Source organism: Otolemur garnettii, unplaced genomic scaffold (genome assembly GCF_000181295.1).
Source record: "Otolemur garnettii isolate 467f Iridium unplaced genomic scaffold, OtoGar3 scaffold00031, whole genome shotgun sequence".
Taxonomy (NCBI): domain Eukaryota; kingdom Metazoa; phylum Chordata; class Mammalia; order Primates; family Galagidae; genus Otolemur; species Otolemur garnettii.
In genome coordinates, this window is record NW_003852426.1 from 10252967 (window position 1) to 10272275 (window position 19309).

The window sequence follows — 19309 nt, forward strand, 5'->3', positions numbered from 1 at the left end:
GAACTTCTTTCTGGGCTCAGCTCCCCGTCTTTGACTTCATAGATTCTGATTCCAACCAGTTTTTCTTCCTTTGTTCAGGAGCCTCTGACCAGGGTTGCTACCAGTCGGCCATCTTCCCAGAATTCCTCCTCAACCCTCCTTTAAGGTTCCCTAATTCAACCTGCACATTGTATATTCCTCCATGTAAAAACCTTAGCACTTCTTACCCTTCCTTCTCCAACTTGTCCACCTCCTGACAACCTGTTTTAAAGCTGTTCGTTTTACTACTCTCCCTTCTTTACCTCTTTTACGTTTATTACATCACTTCTACTTATTCTTCCTTGAGAAGGTCTCTCAGAATTTTCTTTTCTTTTCCATCCTTATTGTTACCAGTCAAGTCTTTTCCCTCATTCTCATACTCAGCCTGATTACACTATCTTCTGATTTCTTACTCCAGCCAGTCCTGTCCCTTTCTATGAGGTGGCAATCCTACAGTAATCAAGTAAGTTCTTTCATGGCCACTCTACTAAAATTATAACTCTGGGTTCATTCTTTTCCCACTTTTCTGCTATCTGAAATGCTTTACATTTTAGTTAATTTATTTTGTGCATTATCTTTCTCCCCACAAGAATATAAGTTCCATGAGGTCAAGGACATTATTTTGTTCATGCCTATATTTCTAGTACCTTGAACAGTTCTAGCACAAAGAGAGAGAGTACAATAACATTTACTGAATGAATGAATCAAATGAATGAACTCTCAAACCACAATAAGTATCCTAGTCACAATTAAATAAAATGCTAGTGCTTCTATGTAGGGTTTAATAACAAATTACAAGGTCACCATTTATCTTTCTAATCCTATTCTATAATTGCTCGGTTAGAACTTCAGCATCCTGCCAGGCCAGTTCATATCCTTATTAGTTGGTGCTTGCTGTATGCAATGCAAGCCCCCATGCTGGTCTCCTGGTATTCTCCACCCTGCCCACTGCACCCACCCTCATTCTCTTTCAGCACCTTGGGTAGAATGGCACTTTCTTCCTCTTGACATTCAGCTTACTCCAGGGGTGAAGGCTGCAGTGACTTCCCTATTTCTGAATTCCTACACAATGATTTAGCTTTTTCTTATCATAGTTAATAGTGTTGTAAACCATAGATAATATACTGATGCTAAATTTAAAATCATAGAGCTGAAAAGAGCACGTAAATATCATCTATCTATTTCAACTCTTTCACTTTACACATAAGGGAACTTGAATCTAGAGACCCACTAAAAATCTAATATGGGTAGGACTGGAACTAGAATTAAAGTTTAAAATCCTTGGTGTTCACTTATTATTTTCACTAATATATTTTCTTGTTCTCTTTCTCTATGTATACGTATGTATATAATCTATGTACATAAACATGTGTGTGTATAAGTGTTCCTCAATAAAATTCTAACTCTCTGGAATTGCTTTTTGTATCCTATAACCTTGAGCCCCCCAAAGCACCTACTATAATGATTAGCATTTAATAGGTGCCTAATGAATTCAGTGTCAAGGATTAATTGACTTGCATGAAGGGTTTTTTTGTTGTTGTTATTAGAAAAGGACCTAGATGTTTGTAGGTATCCAGATACTCTGGGCAAACTCAAGTGAATGAGATCTGATTCAATTCATCTCAGAAGCAAACTGCTGCTATACAGAGACTATTCCACTCACTCTGACTTGGGTCAGGACGTAATGCCTCCATCCTAGTTAAAGGCCTACAGCAGGGATTTTTAACCAGTGTGTTGTGGCACACTGGTGTGCCATGACAGGATGTTAGGTGTGTCATGAGAATTTTTAAAGATCATTAAATTATTTCCAAAAGAATTTCAAAACACAGTATATTCTTTTTTTTCACTCTCTCTCTCTCTCTTTTGATTAACATACTTTAAGTTGCTATGGAAGTTTACTATAAGTTCAAGTGTGCTGTGAGATTAAAAAAAAGGTTGGAAAAACACTGTGCTACAGGCTTACTGTTTTACCAGGGAAACAATGATGTATGTGTTTAGAGAATCATTCACAATCAAATCTTCACCCAAGAAGTTCTGTATAAACATTAACTTGGCTATAAGACTTTATCCAGCTGTCTCTTTTCAAACTTACCCAGGCAAAAAAAAAGTTGTAAACTAAAAATATCACAATAACTGAAGGCTGACATCTAAAATCCTCTTCAATTAAAGCATCCAAGTCTGTGCAACAAATATTTACATTAAGTACTGAAATGCTGGGAAATGGCTCAAAAAATTTAATAGGGCTAGATATTAACAGACCTCTCTAAATTGCCCGGTGCATTGTGCATAGAATATCATATCAACTAAATATCTGCTTTCTGACATTCTTCAGAGAATGTCTGATAGGAATGTCTTTATGCCCTTCCAGTCAACATAAGTCCAGGACAGAGAAATGACCAAGAGCAAGAGCAATTCTGCCACTCTGTCCTGCCAAGCTGTGGGACTCCTCCTCTCTGCAACATCACTATTCCCCACCACCTGCAGTGTGTGTACGGTGGAAGGAAAGAAGTGGATTTACTTTCCTCAGTAATTGTCTAGGGGCCCAAGAAGACAAAGAATTAATGCCATATTAGGGGCAAAATTTAATTTACTTCTGTTACAGTAAAATGAAGACTTAAATCTGTTGAAATTTAGGTTGTACTGACTGATATTCAGTCTAATAATGGAAAACAACAATATAACAGAAACAATAAGAACAAAACACATTAACGGAACGTTCCACACTGTCAGTGTGAACAAGTACCCAATTTACTGCACTGTTGAGAAACCCTGTGCTCTGCTTTGGCAGAGTGGAGGTGGCTTGTGACATTTGTTCTCTCTGTTGATCAGTTATCACCCATAAGACACAATGTTATACACATGGCACACTTCTCTTGTGGGAGCTACTGGAGTTTATTTAGTAGCACACGAACTGTTTTACATGATTCCTGAGCTCAAAAGTAATCATTACTGTCTCTGCATTCTCCTTATGTTTCGTTTCTATCTTCTCACAATGCTTACATATTTCATTATATATTTCAGCATCATCTGTCTGTCATCACCACTACATGGTGAGCTTCTTGAGAGCAGTATTTAGGTTTTGCTCGTATTTGTGTTTCTCTCAGGGCCTAACTTAGAGTGTGAATCCTAAATAAATAATAGATATTGAATGAATGAACTACACAAAAGAGCTGGTGACAACCCAATATACTGTCCATATAGTATTCATTCAGATTAACATTGGTTTTAATATATTTGCTATCTATTGGCCCAAAGAAACCAACCCATGATGTAAAAGTTCTTCAGTATTTTGATCTATTGTCACAATTTTATTTCCCTTCATTATACCCCCTAAATTCCCATGAATGGAAAATTTGATTGTTATTTCAATAACTTTTAAACAGAAAAATTTACTTATGGAATAAATGGCAAGTTCGTATAAAATGTATAATGTAAATGCTATCAATATGAAGTATTATAAAGAAGATCTAAAATACACTCATTCTTGGTACTTCTCATACTTTTTGCATCTTTCTTTTTGCTAAAGTACAACCTGTAGTGTAGTTCTTTGATGAAAAGATCTAGAGTGGTAACTTTTCATCTCAAAATTTGTATGTCTGCAAAATGCCTTTATTTCATCTTCACATTTGAAGATGAATTTGGCTAGGTACAGAAAAAAATACATTTAAAGTACTTTTTGTTTTATTTTATATTTTAGTATCAGATGTTCTTATTTCCAAAGTGGCTGATGAGAAGTCTGTTCTTTGACTTTTAGCAATTTTCTTCCCTCTCTGGTAAAATTTAGGATTCTTTTCTATGTTTTAAAGTTCTAAAAATTTTTTACAATGTGACATATGGCTTAGCACTTGGTAATCTTTTCATTCTGAAGTCACGCATCCTTTTAATACTGATAGAAAAGTTTTAGATATTATTTTTTCAACAATTATCTCCATTGAATTATCTCTATTTTTTCCCCCACCAACTCCTATTCATTAGATATTGGTAAATCTTGAGCTATTTCCCATAACCCTTTTCTCTTAAACTTTCTATCTCTTTATTCTTTTACATTAGGGAAGAGTTCCATAACCCTGATCTTCCTTACTCACTATTCTGCTATTGAGCCATATATTAAATTCTTAATGATAATTAAATGTTCCATATCCAAGATTTCCTCTTGATTTTGTTTAAAAAAAAGAAAACGACCCATTCTTGTTTCATGGATGTAATGCTACATACATTTTATTTCTCTAAAGAGAAAGGTGGTGCCTGTGGCTCTAAGGAATAGGATGCCGGCCCATATGCTGGAGGTGGCGGGTTCAAACCCAGCCCCGGCCAAAAACTGCAACAAAAAAAAAAAAAAAAGAAAGAAAGAAAAGAAATTAACCACTCTTTTTGTAATGTTTGGTTCTAGGGCCCTGCAAGTTGTCAGTTCTTCCTGTTTCTGTCTTTCTCAGACTTTTGGCAGACCTTATATTTCTATTCCTACCATTCCTGACTGTGAGCTCATCTTTCCTAAGCTCTCGGGTATCTTAGCTGGGGCAGCCAGACTTGGACGAGGGCCTGCAGGCACTTGTGTTCCTGGCTGTCTTCTGTAAGGTCAGGATGGGCAGAGTGCAGACTGCAGTTTCAGAGCTTATCTAGTTCCTGTCAGCTACCTGGGGCCATTCCCTGTTTCTCCCTCCTCAGCACCAGAAAAAGAGGAATGCCCAGGGCTCCACAGGGCCAACTGCATACACCCACTAGGACTGCTCTATGTAATTCTCGGCTGTTCCAGCCCTCTCCCATTGTAGGGGCCAGGAGACACGGGGCCACCATCGTGCTGTACCAGCGTCTCGGTCTATCCTTTCCTCCCACCTATCTCAACCTTCACCGTTCAGTCTCTCAGGAAATCCTTCAGTGTCCAGGCCATTGATAAGTCTGCTCTTGTTACTAGTTATGGCAAGAGATTTGTATGTTTCTCTATCAGTTTCCTCATCAGTTCTATGATTCTCTAGATTTGGAGCAGCAGAGGGAACCTGCAGCATACACTTACTCAGCCCAACATCTGAAACCACCACATTTAGAATTTATCTTAAACTGAGCCTCCTGAGCAACATTCAGGCTACGTAGGAATTAAAAAAAAATCACTGGCGCTTAGCACACTGCATTCCCAGGCTTCTTTAACTACCGGCTTCTGTCAGCCAATGGGAGGCACTGACGGGAGCCAAGGATGCCCCCGGGATGATGTCTTAAACAGCACCTGCCAGTGGCTCCTCGGTGGCCTCACCTCCTGTTCGGCAGCGTTCCTTAAGGTCCAGCTCTTGCTGGTCACTGCAGATCACAGATTTTGGTAACATTACCTTCTCCTGGGGTCCCTGCAGTCCTATGGGTTGGAGTTCCTGCTGTTACTCAACTCTGGACTACTTCATCATTTCCTGTTTACCTTCTTAGCAATGCTATCTTCTGTGCAATTTCTTATATTAAATTCTTTCTGTTGAAAGGCCTAGAGTGGTTTTGTTTTCTTGGCTAGATCCTGACTTGTGGATCAAAATTCTGAAGAAGTTTTCTAAGATAATAATTGGAAATTTCTTTCTTGGAAGGGAAAGGAAAAACACAGTGAAGAAAATCTCAGCTTTGTAAGATCTCAATATCTAAGATAACCCAACTTATTTAAAGAAGTGACAGGAAATTGTTTTAAATGTGAATTTTCAGACATATATCCTCCTTAACTGCAAATATGCCACAAAGTAGTTTTGCAAGGAAAGCCTTAGAGCAGCAGTTCTCAACCTATGGGTCACAACCCAGAGGAAATGTATTAAAGGGCATGGCATTCGGAAGGTTGAAAGCCACTGCCTTAGAGGCCTATCATGCTATTAAACAGGTTTCTAGAATTAGGAAACACTATCTGGTAGGAGTGAAAACTCAGACCATAACAGAAACCTTGTGTGAGGCTTCCCAAGCTTTAGACCCACTCCAGAACCACTGTGAAATAGTTTTAGGAAACTTGTACTACTTTTACCATCTCTCGTTTACCATTTTTCTCTGTGGAGAGAAGCTTAGGTGAAATGGTAGGATATCTTTATGTAGCTTTTTTCTTACTTAGAAATAGAGAATGCCACTGCCCTCTAGCCTAGTGCATTATTACCACTCCACGAATGCTTACTAAATAGCACAGAAATGACAAGAAAGCCCATCACAGTGGCTTGTGATCAGAGAGAGGAGAGCCACATTGTGGCACCAATATGCCATATGGCTACAAAGCTAAGGGCTCTGAAAGACGCTGCACTTGCACAAAGCCCTGAATACCTGCTTTCATGCCCAGTTCCAGTGTTTGAGCTGTAATACATGGGCCATCTATTTATTAAAGGAGAAAGCTTACTTTGGCATGGGATAAATTGGTGCTTGCAGTAAGATGCTGTTTAATACAAAGGATGTTTCTTGAATTCCTTTCAGATCTGAGCTCCACCGCTTAACAGTGCTTGGTGTGTGTGTGTTTTAAAATTGCATGACTATTATACAATCCCTTTTATTCAGCTGGCATGAGAAGGATATTCCCATCCTCTTTATGTTCTGTTCTTTACTTCCTCCTCCAAGCTGAGGCGGCAAAAACACTGCCAGCCTTATCCAGCTTTTCATGGAAAGCCGCCACTCTTAACTGGCGCCTAAATGCAATTTCAGACTGTCCCAGGGGAACTTTATGCTTTGAGGTGAATTCATAACGTTAAGGCCAACAAAGAAGTTAACATAAACTTTCGCTGTTAAAAAGAAAGAAAAAGTCTGCAGGCTTACTGAAGGAGCTCTGCTTCTGTGAGTGCCTCTGTCCTCTGTTCCCCAGTCACAATGGCCAGTTCATCCTTCAGCTCCTGGATTTCCTTTTGTAGCCGGATAATCATCTACAAATGGGGAGGAGGCAGAGGAAATGTCAGCTTCACATTAAGGTGAATTTGGCAGCAGAGAACATAAATCTCTTGGAATAATTTTAAAGACACAAAAATGTATGATGATATAAAAAGCTAATATACCTACCAGCCAGCTTTGTTAAATCTTAATATTTTGTCAAAATTGTTCTAGAAAACTGCTCTTGTTCTAGAAAACCACATCTATCTTTATTTGCAGACAATTGTATTGCTTACATAGACATTCAAATAACAAATAAAACATTACTGATGTAACAGGATCCCCCTTTTCCTATACCCCTCCCTGCCTTCCTGGCGGGATCGCTGCACTGCATTTAACGGGTATCATTTCTGCACATGTTTTCATATATTTGCTCCATATGTATGAGTGTACCATAAATAACGTATGGGATCACTTTTGCATTCCTTAAATTTTATGTAAATGTTACATTACAGCATGTAATTGCAACATGTTTTTCCCCCTTCACATTATGTTTTTAAACTTACAGTGCTTCATGTGGCTCTACTTCATTAATTTTCATGGGTATATAGTATTTCAGTAAAGGAATGTATGCATATGTTTGCTTATGTTTTTTGTTGGTGCATATTTAGGTTTTTTGCTTTTGTTATTGCAGTGTTGCTGTGAACGTCATGAATCTCTTTGGACACACCTGTGAGTTTCTCTACAGGTGCACTTGGAACCAGGATTTCCATGCATCTCGACTTTGCTACATATTATCAAACAGCTCTTCAGAGCAGTTGTGCAAATGCACATTCCGGTCAGCTTTATATGGAAATTTTTGTTTCCCCACATTTTTGTCACTATGTAATATTGACAGATACCTTAACTTTGCCAATCTGGTAGGTATGTAATGATATATCATTTTAATTCTAATTTATATTTTTGTGATTATTAGTGTGGCTGGTCATCTTTGCACATATACATATATACACATAGATATACATGTGCAATTTGGGTTCTTTCACCTGAGAACTATTTATTCATTCTTGCTCATGTTTCAAATGACTTTCTTTTCCTTATTGATTTGTAGGCTTCTTTATGTATTCTAGATGTGTCTTTTTTGTTCATTTTTATGTAATGCATCTGTTTTATCCCCAATATATGTCATGTTTTTCACTCTGTGGTGTTCTTTTTGTTAAAACAAAGTTCTGAATTTTCATAGAATCTAAATAGCAACTTCTTTCAGTAAGTGTTGTAATTCTATGTTTTCTTAAAGAAGCCATTAGCAATATACTCCTACATGACCTTTTTAAAGCTTTGATTTTCACATTTAGGTGGGTTTTATTTTGTGTGAAATAGTAATTAAATTTAAATTTATTTTTTATATGGCTACCCATGCACGATTTGCTATTATATTATATAACATGTTTACTCATATAAATGTGTCTGTTATTGGGCTATTGAAAAACATTTGCCTATTTGACTGTAAGTGTGGCAATACCACACTATTTTAGTTACTATAGTTTGAGAAATGTAGGCATCTGCATAAGACAAACACCTGCCATTTTATTCTTTTTCCAAAATAGACTTGACTATTCTTGGACATTTGCTTTTCCATACAAATTTTAGACCCAGCTTCTCAAATTCTACCAAAAACCCTTCTCAAATTTTAACTGAGATTGTATTTAATGAAAAAGCTACTTTGGTAAGGCTTATCAAATTAATGGTATTAAATCATTCTATCCATAAACATGGTATCTCTTGCCACAGATTCCTTTTTCTAAAGATTTATGTTTGTCTCAGTAAGTATCTTATATATCCTCAATTATATTTTATACCAGGTATTTAAGGGTTATGTTGATATTGTAAATGGAATTTCCATAAAATTATATTTTCTCATTATTGGCTTCTGGTGTGTAGGAAAGCAATTCATTTTTATGTGTAGATTATGTAACAAATGATTTTCTGAAATTTTTTCGGTTCTGTTGATCATTAAATACTCTTGGATGCGCCATATAAGCAATAAAATTGTCTGTAAGTAATGATGTTTTTATTCTTTTCTATTTCTCATACATTTTATTTCTTGTTATTATCTCATTGTCCTAACTGCAATTTCCAAGTATAATTCCTAAGACATTCTTGTTTTCATCCCTTCTAACATTTCACCTTTAAAATGATGTTAACTATCATTTGTGGTCAATATCCTTAAAAGATTTAAAGATGTTCAGATTTAGAGATGATGAATTTTTTCAAAGTATGGAGGTTTAATGTTCTTAAATACTTTTCCTGCAACTAATGATGAGAGTATATAAATTTTCTCTTATAAACTATGAATGTGATAAATCATCTTAATTTGTAAGATTACTTTTTTAGTATGAACTATTTCAGGTGTACAAAATGGTATAAAAAATACCTTGTATCCATTACTTAGCTTATGTGGACACCATGTATCCACTACTTAAGAAATGAAACATTACACACCCTTCTGAAACCCTCACCCCATATGGCTTTCCCTAAATGAACTTAAATTATGTTATTCTAAATTTGGTTTTTATTTTTCTCATTTTCTTGACTACACATTGATATGTTTTCTAGTGATGAATTATCCTTAAATTCCCACAATGAGCCCAACGAGGTCATGATATCACATAACTTATGATCATAATATAAAGTTCCCGAAACAAAAGTTAGAAGACCGAATTCAGCTTTTATTTATTCTTGAATATTTGGCATTACTGGTTTTTGTTTTTAAAGGAAAACTACAGGGTCTAGCCATTTTCTCTTGCTTCCTTGTCTCCCCCTGACCCCCTTGCCACCTGCACGCCCCTTCCCTTCCTTCCCACTCCTTTCTCTCCTTCGGTATCTTTGCTCATTTCCCAGCTTCTTTGCTTGGAAGTTTTCTGACTAAGGCAGTTGTAAAATTTGAACTTCAAACCCATGTGAAGAAGAAACTAGGGTTTCAAATTTTTATAGAAACTATTTTTTTGTTGGACCTAGAGTCTAACCTAAGGCAGACGAGCTTCCCTAACATCTCCCAATGCCAGTAGCTATCGTTTTGGTTTTTGTTTTTTCCCTGGTGCCGCCTTTCGCTGGTTTATGTTGAGGAGAGGAGAAGATATCTTACGTTCAGTACCCATCTCACAAAGCCCCAGGCCTTTGACTTCTATGCCTCTGTTAAAGTTCTACCCCTCCACTTCTAGACAACTACAGTCTCAGCTTTGTTTCTGGGCCCACGAGAATTCTCTTACTTCCTTTCAACCTCAGATATGTATTTCAAAGATGCTTATAAAATTTTATAGAGGTGACTTTCAAGTTATCCGAACCACATCAGTAGGCCTAGAAATTACGAAAAATATGATACGGAGTATCGTGAACGTGTCAGTGACCCTAGACTTTTATTTATATGTGGGTTTTATTTGCTTCTTTCCAAAAACATTTTCAGTATTATCAAGCTACAAAGAATAAAAATCCTGAGACAAGAACTTTGTGAGTAATTCATTGTTACCCTCTTGTACTAAATAAATGCCATGTTTCTACTTACTAAGGCTTTTAGAGTCAAATCTTATATCAAATTATTTTTCTATCTTATTGAATAGAAATCTCAAAACTAAGCCAAATTTTCATGGTTTTGAGATTAGTATAGTCACACCTCATCATCAAATTTTTGCAGGAACTCTGGAATTAAAGCCATCCTTAGAAGATTTTGGCCCATGCCCAGTTACCACAGACTCTGGCCTTGTTCACAGGTCTTTAATCACCTTGTCTCCCTAAGGTACCAATGCTTATAAAGAAAGCAAGGCTCTCCTTGGTGATATTGATCAGAAAGGGCTGGCTTCACGCTTGCCATTAAATTTTAAGAGTGAGACATAGGGAATCCCTAACCACGTTTTTGTCTTGGGTGGTTTGTAGCATAAATTCTCAATCATCACTTGTGTTTCAGACAAGCTCCATACATGAAATAAGGAACAGTAATGTCAGTTTTTAGAAGCAATTACAAAAGAGACCAGGAAATGACACTTGTCAGTTACCAGGTTATTCTGCACCAGGAAGACCTCAACATTCGATGATCAGCTCTGGGTTTCTCTTTCCTTTAAATCACTCATAGACTTACATCAAACATATGATAACATTCACTTTTTTCCAAATTCTTCAAGTTCTTTCAAAGAAAAGTCACTCTAGCCAAATTTAAAGAAAAAATCCTTCCGTGTCTAATACGTTTATTTTCCTTAAATTATGGATTAATTTTTGTCTTTAAGCTAATTGCTTCGTTACTATCTTCATCACTCTTCACAGCAATGCCACAGGGTTGATGGAGGGGCAAGGACAGCAAAAAGCCACATCTGGGGAGTTCAATCCCACTTTACTGTCCTTCACAGTCCATTTCCTGTTTCCTGTTGGAGTGCTGTGTGATGCTGGTGTCTGACCAGAACCTTTACTGGAAAGGGCCTGCCTCACCCACTGGTTTCTCTCCGGGAGAGAAGCGCTGCTGCCTGTGGTGAGCAGGATAAACAGAAAGCCTTTCCTGCTGTCTTTCAAGGGGAAGGTTCCAGGGGTGAAAGGGTAAACAATCAAGAGGAAGTAATTAATATGGATAACAATGATTCTGAATTTGAGAAATTCTAAATGAAACCCTGTTGGTAAGATTTCACATCTTTTTTTATTATTAATTTCTATAACAGCTTATTTTCTAGAGACATAAGAAAAGCTGAGTGATGTGAAAAATAACAATCTCAATTATAGAATTTTACAAAATTAACATATTTTATTCTAGCATTGTGAGTGCTGGAATGAGTTGATTTAGTGTTGCATTTCATTTATAGAAAACTAACAAAACAGAAAAAAGAGAAAAGATCTGCATTGATAATGACTAGCTGATTCACATAAGGGTAAATTTATTTTCTTAGAAAAGGTGCTTTGATTAAGTTATATTAATTGTTAAAAAACTAGAGGGTTGGCAATTGTTCCATGGATCAAACCCATAATTGAGTTTTGTTTTGTTTTGTTTTGTTTTAGATAGAATCTCACTCTGTTGTCCAGGCTAGCATGCCTATGGCATCAGCCTAACTCACAGCAACTTCAAACTCCTAGGCTTAGTGTTTCCTGCCGTTACAGGGGCCCACCACAATGCCTAGCTAATTTTTCTAGTTTCTGTAGAGGTAGCATCTAACTCTTGTTAATGATGGTTTTGAACTCCTAAGCTCAAAGGACCTTCCCGCCTCAGCCTCCCAGAGTGCTAGGATTATAGGTATGAGCCACAGTGCCTGGCCCCCATAATTGATTTTTAAAATCTCTAGAGTAAGTAACAGAACAGTTATACAAAATACGGTTTTCTTTATGAACCATTAGCTTTATTTATAAGCTTTGTTTATAAGCTTTGTATAAAAGATGGCCAATTATTGTCTCTAGAAAATTAAACTGATGTATTTTGAAGTGCTAGCTCCCACATATAAATATATTAATAACTGATACGATTCTGCAGATTGAGTGCTCCAGACACCCTACACATCTGCCTCATGAAGCAATGGGGGAACTACAGGTAAAAAGAGTCCGGGCTCTTAAAAGGCTGTCGGGGTTTGACGTCACTGCAGTGACTCTGAGCCAGAGTTAACATCTTTGTGTCTCAGTTTTGTCATCTGTAAAGTGACAGAAACAGCATCTACTCACAAAGTTTTTTTGAAAATTAAATGAGTTACTACATTTCTAGCACTGAGAATACTGCCTGGTACGGAGAAAGTGCCTCTGCACGTGTTGGCTGACCTTTGGTATACTTTGGATTTTGTTAATATAATCAGTTAAAGTTGCTCACCAGTCTGGGATCAATTTCTTCATTAAGAACAGCTTCATTCTTTATTAGTGCCACTCGTTGTGCAAATCTGCAGGTAGATATAGACTCCTAAGAAAGAAAAATAACTTCTGAAAATACAGTAGAACCTCCATAGTAGACCACCTCCCTATACTGAGCACCTCCTTAAGTTGACCTAATTCTCACAGACTGGACATGCACCACATCTATGTATCAGTACAGCAGGCTAATTCCTTACATCAACCACCTCCATATGTTGACCAGTTTGTTACGTTCCTTGGGAGGTCAGCTTACAGAGGTTCTATTATATAATGGTGCAGATAGATACTTCTCTCTAAATAAAACAATTTTTATTCACAGGAAATAAAAGATGTACACCTAAACAGTGATGTATTTAAAAAAATAGAATGAAGACAAATGCCTCCAAACGAAGCTTGGACATTATTTTTTAATCAAGATTTTGCTTTGGCTTAATAAAACAGCCAATGCCAAAAAAATTGGAGGTCCTAATCTTAAGTGGCAACTGGTACATAGTGTAAGTTTCCAACTATTGATCTGTTTAACTAAAATTATGTACAAGGTCTGACAATTATGTTCACACACTTGCCACCATGCACTTATATTGGCAGCACCATAAGTAACCCCATAAGGGTTCATAACCTTGGTGTATCAGTGTCTCACAGCTGGGTTCTTGTCCACGTGTGGCGGTGTCTTGCTGAGTGGTGTTCATTACTGTTGTGTTTTTGTGTGACATTGTGCAATGTTAGAGCTAGAATTAGAGCAATAAATATACATTAAATTTCTTGTTCAGTGTGGCAAGAGTAGAAATTAGGGACATGTTACTCCAAGTTTATGGGGATAATGTCCAGTGGCATTAAATGTATTAAATGTTTCTCTGGGGGGAGAGAAAGCATCACTGATGAAGAGAGGTCAGGGCAGCCAGTAACAGGCAGAACTGATGAAAACACTGCGAACATTCTATGACTTGTTCATTAAAATCACTGGCTGACTGTAACATTGATAGAGAAACAAGAAAACCTTAAGTGAAAATCTTGGCATAACAAAGGTGTGTGCAAAAATGGGCTCTTGCATCACAACAGTGCACCAACTTACACAGCAATGTCTGTGAGGGAGTTTTTAGGCAGTAAACAAATAGTAACTATATGGGAACATCCGCCCTACTCACCTGATCTGGCCCCCAATGACTATTTGGGAAATATTGAAAGAAGGATATTTTGATGACTTTCAGGACATCAAGGGTAATACAAAAACAGTTCTGATAGTGGTTCCAGAGAGAGTTCCAAAATTGCTCTGAAGGGTGAACTAAGAGGGGAACCCTTCAAAGGCATTTGTAGTGATATTCAGCAGTGAAGTATGTAGCAGTTTTTCTAGTGAATTTAATTATCTGACCTCATATATAAATCATAAATATAGTGGGTACTATAATCCACGAATATGAAATACTATAAAATAAATATTCATAATAGACCAAAAAGGAAGGCTTTTCGAGGTGTCTTAGCATTGAAAGCTTGGCCTTGTTCTGAGAACTTTCCTACCACTTTTTCCTCTTTTGGAGCATGTCTGGATCCCCAACACTAAACTGAAATACACAGAACATCTGCTGGCTCTGCAGAAACTCATTCAGTGGCTCACCCGGCTGAAGCAATCTGGTGTCACATCCACAGACATTCTAGGAACATAGGTCAGAGATATCTCCCAGGTATCCAGATCTTAGTAATCAGACCAAACTGAGCAAGAGGCTGAAGGGCTGTCTCTGTCATTTCTCAGAGTCAGGTAGCTAACACAGCAGCAGGCCTTCCAGAATTTGTGTCTAAGGCTTCTTCAAACTGTCCTGGGCTATGTGAAGTCAGTTCTCCACTGGGGTCATAATGATACTGGCAACTAACCCAAAGCTGTGAACTCTGTAAGGCATTGACTTCTAAAGGCATATGTCAACCCAGCTGAGCAAATAGAAACCCACCCAGGACCTCAACTCCAACTCATGAACTAGCAGTAAAATCTAGATTAAGAGCTCCAGAAAGCAAAACCCAACATACATCAATATTCCTTTTCTCTAATGAGAGTGTTGCAATCATAGTTGTCATGCAGTTCCCTCCCAAACTGTCTCGTAGGACGCTGGTCATCATGGAGTTCCTGTAAGGAATGTGTGAACGGTGCTTTTCTGAAAGGGCAATGATAACCTGCAGCAAAACAGAAAAATAATGGCATTAACTTAGTAGAAAATACATACTCGACAAACAACTAAGCTCCAACAGCAAGAAAAATGAAGAAAGAAATAATAACTAAATGCAGGAGGACACTCAAAACATGTGCACAGGATAAACAGCTTAGCAACATTTGATACAAAAGTGGTAAGTGCAGCATAAATGTAGCATTGTGAACTCTGTAATGGCAGATGAAATAACGTGTAGAATTGGATACACTATTATTCTGTTTTCAGTTGTTGAATAATTTATATAAAAACACAAGAATAAATCACGCCTCATTACTTGAATTCTAACAAACTGGACAATGTGCCCTGCCTCCAAGGTCGAAGAGGAAGAAGAATAGAGGAGAACTGTGGTAAGAAGGATAGTGGTTGAGACCCCAGGTTCTGGGGCAAGGCTGTCTGGGAGCATGTTCTGGTCTCACCAGGGCACGTCACACAACATCACTGCCTCAGTCTCCTTATCTATGAAATAGAGATAAGAACAGCACCTCCCTCACACATACTTGAGATGATTAGAAGAGTTAAAATGTGTAAATTACTTTGAGCAGTACCCCCACATCCTGTTTGCTATGGCCGTGAGTGATGGGGCAGTTCACCTTTATATTAGAGTGTGGCTTGCTCATCTGACTCTCAATGAGTTTCTTAGGTACTTAATAGGAAACTACTAGAGAGATGGATGGCCAGTGGATAAAAAGCTGCTGGGCTCGTCCTAGAGAGAATCACCAGGGCTCAGGGTTATCCCAGACAGATAAATCCAGTGCTAGGATGTCCATAGCAAAGAAGAAAGCATCAGTTACCCACCAAGCATGTCATCAAGGGCATTACCAGATTCTGGCCCCAGAAAATACCTCTGTCAACACTTGCCATTGTTCCCCCTCCCTCCCAGGTCCTAATTTCCATCACCAGAATTCTTTCACTCCTTTGGTTTACAATACAAGATGGGACCACTGTTTTCTGAAAGTCATTTTGAAGAAAGCACACAGCTATACCACTAGTCTCATTTTAAATTCATGATCACCAATATTACTATAATCCAGCTAATCTGAAATCTTTCTCTCAAAAACCACTTTTCCACTTTCAGAAATGAGCCCTGACTCTGCTTTTCATTCAAACCTCTATCCACCCTCTCTTCCTCTTACCAATTTCCATTTTAGCTGATGGCTACACTTCTACCAGATACAAGCAACTGACCAGAACTGCCTGTGCCTGTGTCACCAAATCCCTTGTCCACTCTGCTGTCCATGTTGCTACTGTCCGCTCCAGTCTAAGGCCAGCTCTCCACCCACTCCCTCTTCTGCTCTCACTTACTTTGCCCCTACAATTATCTCCTCTCTCCTCCACATTAATTTCTCTCTCAGCTGGGCAATTCCCATTCTGCACGCCCACTATAGCACTTAACTAAGGTGGCTCTTGCCAAGGTCATCAGCAACCTCCATTGTACCAAAAGCATTGACTGCCATCTTATTAGACTTCTGAGTTGGATAAGCACTCAACTTAGGTACTCATTGCCGACGCTGGAAATTACCTTATTCACTTGGTAATTGGAATACCACAATTTCCTGGTTTTCAACTTTCCCCCAAACTAGTTAATGAATATTTCCTTTTATTTTTCACAAATTATACATATTGGATTATCCAGGGAAAGCCCTTGTGAGTAAATAAAATTTAAGCAAAGATATGAATGATGAGAAGTGGGAAGGTGTATGAAAATCTGGGGTAAGAGCATTCTGAGTAAAAGGAACAGCAAGTTCAAAGGCTCTGATGTGGGAACAAGCTTGTCATGTTGGACCAATAGTAAGAAGGCCACCATAGGCAAGGGGAACATTACAGGACGTGAGGTCAGACAGGCAGACAAGGAGCCGGGTTACTGTACTAAGCGTACTGGGAAGCATGTGGAAGGTTCTGAGTAGGAGAATGACTTGATGTAATGTAACATTTTATAAAGATTCCTCCGGCTGCTATATGGAGAACAGATCATGGAAGGGCAAAAGTAGAAGCAGGGAGGCTAATTCGAAGCCGTACACAGTTGTCCAAGTAAGGAATCACAGAGGCTTGAACTGGAGTAGTGGTAAGAAGAGGTGGTAAGAAGTGGTCCAATTCTTGGTAAGTTATGTAGGTAAACACAATAGAAAACGCTGAAGGATTGGGTACTGGGGGAGAGGGTAAACGGCCTGAGCAAGGAGGGACATGGTAGGACCATTGATAATGACGTGTAAGGGCCAGCAAAGAATCAGGCTTGGATGCAGAAAAGGGAGAAAATCAAGAATGGAACTCCTGACAGACATGTAGAGTTGTCAAGGAGAAACTCCGAGAAGATTGATGGCATAAACTGGAAACACACAGGATACAGATGCATATAAAAGCCGGGGGAGGGACTGGGGTTACAGAGAGAGAGAGTGTAGATAAAAGAGGATGGAGAACTGTGTGCTGGAACACTCCAACAAGTAAACAAATACAATTTTAAATAGGAACTAGTATCACTTCTCCGTCTTTTGGTTAAGATTAAGTGTAAATAGTAACAAATACCACAAGAAAAATATAGTAAAACACTTACATGCTAACCCCTACCGCCCACACCCCAGGGTTTGGGGTCAGAATCCAGCTTCTCCATTTGTGTGTTCTCAGGCAAATCTCTTATATTTATTAGTCTTGGTTCCCTCACTTGTATAAGTGGGATTAGAACGTCTATCTCATAGAAATGTTTTAAAGATCAATAGAGATATTTCTGGGACAGTTCTTAGTAAAACAAAAAGCATTCAGTGTTGTGGAGAAGTCTTTAGAAAATGTTTATCCTCTCTGTGGAGTCTAGTTTTTATCATAAAAACTCAGTCTTGAGTCATTTCTCTATAAGAGGGCACTGAGCAGGTATGTCCTCAGCTCTCAGGGAGCTTTAGGAGTCAGGGAGCTTTAGGAGTGCCATAATAAGCCCAGCCCTCTTGGAGCAGGCAGAAATCTTCAGAGAGACTCAGAAATGGCAGGTATTTCGAAGAGAGATAGAGGTAGGTGATTCATTGCAGGACTGATGTGAGTTCTTTAAATTGGGCAGGAACAAAATGATCTGAATGGCACAAGGAAGAAGGTGGTCATATTATATAATCTAACTTTTTTTTTTATATTTACCTGCATTTTGGATTTCACATCTAAATATAATGACAGCTATTCTTTAAGTGACAAAGAATGGAACCTCACATGATACTTACTAGTATCTCCAAGTACCTAGAAACTGTTCCTAGAAACAATAATTCAATTTATCATTTAATGAGTTAAACAGATTGTCATTTAAAGAGCTCAGAAGGGAGTGGATAATGATCCTCTGAAAACTGACAAAGATTTGGAGTGGTTAGAATTGGCACTGTAGCCATTAGTTTTTCTCTTGAAACAACACATTCAGCAGAAGCCAGATGGAAACTGAAACTCTGAACAAGTCCCACTCGTGTTGGCTGACCGGCTGCAGGCAGCCCTGATTCCGTCTCCACTCTTCGTCCCAGTGGTTTCTCACTTGATGCTCAGGCTGATAGAGACCATGGGTCACTCTAGGAGCACCAGGCACTCAATTTCTAGGGCCAAGATGTACCCTGTTATTGTGGCTTAAAATGTTTTTGAGGGAACTTTTTGGAGAAAGTACTGCATATACAAGGAAAACTCCAAAACCAACAAGACTTTGGCAAATAGCAAGTTACTCACTTATGAGCATGGTCAAGTGCATTCAGCTCAGACTCCACCTTCTAGCAGACGTGCACCTTCCTAGCAGGTGTGAGGTCTCACCATTATGACCAGAAGGTCAGTGACAGTTCTGCATGGATTTCTAGATCAGTTTAGATTAAAGTCAGACAGGTGACTGAACTACTTCCCATCCCTTCTCTATCTCATATAGTGACACTGAGACAGGGAGATGGAATTCATCACCAATAATCATACGGATTTCTATTACTGCTTTTGTCTTACTATAGTGTTTGTATGCTTTGCTGTTTTGCTACATAACACGATAGCTCAGCCCTCTCCTCAGTCATACATTCACCCCCATTGCCTAACATAACTCATAGCACCCAGTGCACACTCAATCACAATTGGCTGAATGAACGAATGAAGCTATTCAACTAAATTGTGCTACACTTCCCATCTCATTAGCCACATGATAAAGTGCATAAGGAGAATTTGGTTATAAAAGTCCTTGAATTCCGTTGTTTTATTATTTTCCTACCCTTACTATTACTCGCATTCCCATGTGCCCCTTGGTTCTCTATCATTCATCTATTTCTATGTGAAACTCCAAACCCTCCCTCCACCCCTCTTCCTGCTCTCCAGCAGCTACTCCTAAGGTTCACTCAGCCTCGCACACCCACGCCACATCCTGCAGGTTCTCTCCCCTCTCCACTATCTCTTGCTGAACCTCCTCTTTTCCCATGAAGATACTTGTATACCAGTGTATACAGTATACCAGT

At 38.4% G+C, this 19309-nt stretch overlaps 1 protein-coding gene across 1 annotated transcript in view; it reads right to left on the minus strand.

Annotated features, from left to right (window-relative positions):
- KIF6 (kinesin family member 6) overlaps positions 1–19309 on the minus strand; it is a 334925-nt gene that overhangs the window by 196550 nt on the left and 119066 nt on the right. The window contains exons 8-10 of the mRNA XM_003789167.3: positions 14695–14838; positions 12641–12727; positions 6766–6869 (exon numbers count right to left, since the gene is read on the minus strand). Coding sequence (XP_003789215.1) covers positions 6766–6869; positions 12641–12727; positions 14695–14838 — 335 coding nt within the window. The remainder of the gene's footprint in view (positions 1–6765; positions 6870–12640; positions 12728–14694; positions 14839–19309) is intronic.